Here is a 4,071-nt window from a genome sequence, read left to right as displayed (position 1 = left end):
CCCCCCCCCCCCCCCCCCCCCCCCCCCCCAAAAAAAAAAAGGGGGGGGGGGGGGGGGAGATGGAGGATTTCAGAATTGGGGAGCAAGGTAGGAGGGGGAGCAAAGCAAATGACAGTATCATGTGAAAACGTAATGCTCCCAACAGCCTGCACTTACATTCTCATTCCTATATGGTTAGGAGTTACCATGGTTTAAAGAAAACACTACAGTTCCTACACAGCATTTGACCTGGGTAATAGTTCCAGCTCAATTACGCACTAGTTGTGTGACCTTAGGAAAGTTGCCTGACCAGTCTAAGCCTCTGTTTCTCCATCTCTGAGATTATGGATATGGACTCCATTACCCTAGGCTCTTCCCATTTCTGATTTATCGACCGCCCCCCCACCCCTTGTTTCTTTTAATGACTAGATTTTATAAAAATAAGTTACTTATCAGTGTTCTGATAATGACCAGTAGCTTAGAAATGAGAATATTGACAGTGCTTACAAATCTTAAAACTTATACAAGTCACTAATAAAGTATGGTAAAAAATTTATAACCATCGGTACCATAACATAAGTATGTATTTAAAACATGTCGAGACATACATACCGATTTATAAACCCATATCCATTTCTGACGTTGAACCATTTGACAGTGCCAAGGACTTTGGTGGCTGAAATAGGATTAAGCAGATAAATTAGTAGCTGACCTACCCAGAGATAAAGCTCATATCACTTAAGGTCTTGACTGCATTATACGAAGCCTAAACATACCTGAGGAAACCACGAAAAGCTTAAGTCCAAAATATAATAGAAAAAGAAAAGGGAGCAAGTGAAGATATCATGGGGAAATACTTTTCAGAAGGATAAACCTTTCTTCCCTGTTAAACTTTTCAGTAAAGTCATAAGATAAGGGTGGTCATAAGTCTATTTACTTCTGCAATAATTAAAATTGAGAAACACTGTTTAAAGGGGGGGGGGCCTTTAAAGTTTTAACACTGAAAAATGTTATTAGTGCAAAACAAGGGTCACAATGAAAGAGAATGCAGGTAGATGAACAAGGTAAGTACAAGTGACCTTAACACATGGCTTTCACACTTTGAAATACTGGCAAACTTCATTAAGTGCAATAGTAGCTCCTAGTTAATCTACAAAGATATAACATAAAGTAGCCTGTCTAGTTGCCAGTTGGGGCCTATCAGAGTCAAGAGTAATAATAGAACTGGTGCTGTCTCAACCTGGTTCTGTACTCACCACCCTGAAACATGATGTAACAGGCCTTTTCAAACCACAGTGATGAATTTGGGCTTCTGTTTCATTGTTTACCCTACTCTCTGCAGTTGGTGGGAATCAAAACCCAGAATTTTCTATAAAATTCCCTCCTAAACTTGATTATGGGTTTTACTTTGCAACAAGGGTAGGACCATTTCTGTACCCCAGATTTCAACAGAATTTAAGAGAAAACCCAATGGTATGGTCACCTAAGTTGTACTTTGCAGATTCATAATTATTTCAGCCATCAAGTATGATTTGAGATGACTCCTTTAAATCAACCGTGAATGTCAAATTCAGCATCTCTAGGAAATGCCTATGCCTAAATTCAGAAAAATGTATAAAGCAATTATCAAGGCTCAGTGAGACAGGAAATGTGACAATCATTTGGCAGTAACTGAGAAAGCCCTGGGAATAAGTACGTTAAGAAAAAAAAAACTTAGCAGAGAATCAAAGTAACAATTAACATTAATTCATGCTGCCTCTCTATGAGATTAACTTGCAAGGATAAACAATAAGGATTCAGTTCTTTTAACTCAAATCTAAAACAGTAATTGGGACTTGCTTTGTTGTGGGCAGGGTTAATTCTGAGTGTTGCTAGATTGATATGCTTGAGGAAATATTTTAGCTCTCTTTGTAAAAAGAAAAAACAAAACAAAACTATATTATTTACGCCTCCAGAGTCATTCAGCCCACTACTGACTGAGCAAGAAAGATCTCCCAATGAAGAGATTAAACCATTAAAGCTTCAGTTTTAGGCCATTCTAACTAGAGCAGTGGGGCCAAGGAGGAAAAAAATTATGTTTTAGACCCAAATGTGCACAGAAGTGGCCTGTTTTTGATAAACCATATGCTTTTCAGCCATACATTATTTCAAACGATTTGTCATTGTGCCTCCTTTCATTTGCCCTAATGACCTAGGAAAATATAAAGAAACCCGTTTCTGACTCATTTTCATGTAAGTAAATGTTTACCATTGTCAAAGGAAAAACCTTGACTAGGAAGCCAACACTAATATAATAGGGGAAAAGATAAAAAAAAAAAAATGATTTCCAAGTCTAACGTCAATCAAGGCCGAAGGTTATTTTACTCTCCAATGTAGTTTTAAAAATACTTCCTAAACGACTTCATATGGCCAAACACATTCATATACACTTCTTGCTTTAACACCATAAACTCACTCACATACACACAGGGTGAAGAGGAGACAGAGGAAGACCATATGGCTTTTCATCAGAAGGGAGTGTTGTTTCACTCAGGTAAACTACTTTTCCTGGCCGATGGTTGGCTGTATGTCCACTGAAGTTAAAGACTGATTGTAAAAACTAGAATGGGAGACACCAAAACCCAAATTCCATCTCAGTCAGCCCTGTGCCTGGCACATTTCAGGCACCCACGTGTTTGCCTGGCAAAGGAAAGGGGATGGCAGAACACGGTGGACAGAGACAAACGGTGAAAATGTCATTTTGAGAGCTGGAGTTATAGTGGAAAGATGAAAGACTTCCAGACTGGTCACCAGGATGCGGTAGACAGAGGCTAATAGCAATTGGTGGTTGACAAAATTAACTTGATCTGTTTCCTTCATCTTTAACAATCCAAAGGGTTAGTTCAGATCCAAAAGGGTAGATGGATTAAGTGAAAAACCTCAAAATTCCCTTTGTACAACAGAAAAGGAAAAAAGAAAGGGGAGGGGGGGAAGGAGGTATCTACACCCCTTTGGATAACCCAAGGTTGACGCTATAGACATTTGGCATGAAGTGTTCCAAGAAACACTTGTGGGAAACATCACAGTTCCATCCTGAGGAGGCTTCAACGACTTTTAGTTGGGCAACATGAGCGCTATTTTATGTCTTAACCTACACAGGTTGCATTTAGCACGTGGTTGGCAGTAACTGAGAAAGCCCTGGGAATAACACGGGAAAACGGGCCCCTCACGGAGTGGAGCATGGGATCCATATTACTTTCATCACATTATTCCCTTCGTTTTTCTTCCTAGAAAATTGGAAAGGCTAGGAGGGATCCAAACACACCCCACCCACAATACTGAAAAGGTCTCTGAAGGCTCCTACATCGTCCCTTAACTCCTGTCTAGAAGGGAGCGCGTGAGACAGGCACACACCCCTGAGAAAGCTTTCCACCACCCACCTGTTTTGCAAGCCCGTTGAAGGCCCCACACGGGGCTCTACTGGAGAGAAGGCTGAAATGTGTGGCACACCCCACCCCGACGACGACGACCACAGAAACCCTTCCTGGTGCTCGGCCCCCCTTGAGCCCGAAGGTCTTATCTGCCAACTTCCTTCCCTAGGTTGTTACCAGTCCTAAGATAACGAGGTACGGAGCAGACGTCATACCCACACTTCCCACCAAGTTTTTCCAGCTGCTACACCAAATGCGCCCGGGAAGAAGAAAACGGGGTAGCGACTGGTAAACAGATTTGGTTTTTTTTGCAGCAGTGGGCACCGGGGAGGGAGGAAGACACGAAACCAAGACCCAAGAGGATTGCGACACCCCCCTTCCCAGCATGTGGCCCACGGAAGCATGGCGCCTTTCCCGAGCCAAAGTGGGAAGGGCGTCCGGGACAGACACCTGAGCCTCCCGGCAGGAAGCCTGTTCACCTTTTTCCCTTCCGTCTCCAACCAGCGCCCCACTCTTCTCCAAAGGAAATCCTTTCCCCACCCGGAGCCTCAGCGTCCACTCCAAAGTGGCCGTCCCGCGGGTCCGTCCCGACCCTCCATCCACCTCCATCCCCGCCCTGGGTCCTCGCCCTCCCCGCCGCCCCCGTTCTCCCGGGACGGAAGCCTTCCCCGCTGCAGGAATG

The 4,071-nt window shown here is 43.5% G+C and overlaps 1 protein-coding gene across 1 annotated transcript in view; it reads right to left on the bottom strand.

The window, feature by feature from the left end:
• YBX3 (Y box binding protein 3) overlaps positions 1 to 3,998 on the bottom strand; it is a 23,334-nt gene extending 19,336 nt beyond the window's left edge. Inside the window, exons 1-2 of the mRNA XM_014540146.1 lie at positions 3,786 to 3,998; positions 592 to 707 (exon numbers count right to left, since the gene is read on the bottom strand). Coding sequence (XP_014395632.1) covers positions 592 to 707; positions 3,786 to 3,998 — 329 coding nt within the window. The remainder of the gene's footprint in view (positions 1 to 591; positions 708 to 3,785) is intronic.
• Positions 3,999 to 4,071: the final 73 nt, after the last annotated feature.

This window comes from Myotis brandtii, unplaced genomic scaffold, assembly GCF_000412655.1.
Source record: "Myotis brandtii unplaced genomic scaffold, ASM41265v1 scaffold237, whole genome shotgun sequence".
Taxonomy (NCBI): Eukaryota; Metazoa; Chordata; class Mammalia; order Chiroptera; family Vespertilionidae; genus Myotis; species Myotis brandtii.
The sequence above is the reverse complement of the archived record's forward strand: the minus strand, read 5'-3'. Positions and strand labels throughout refer to the sequence as shown.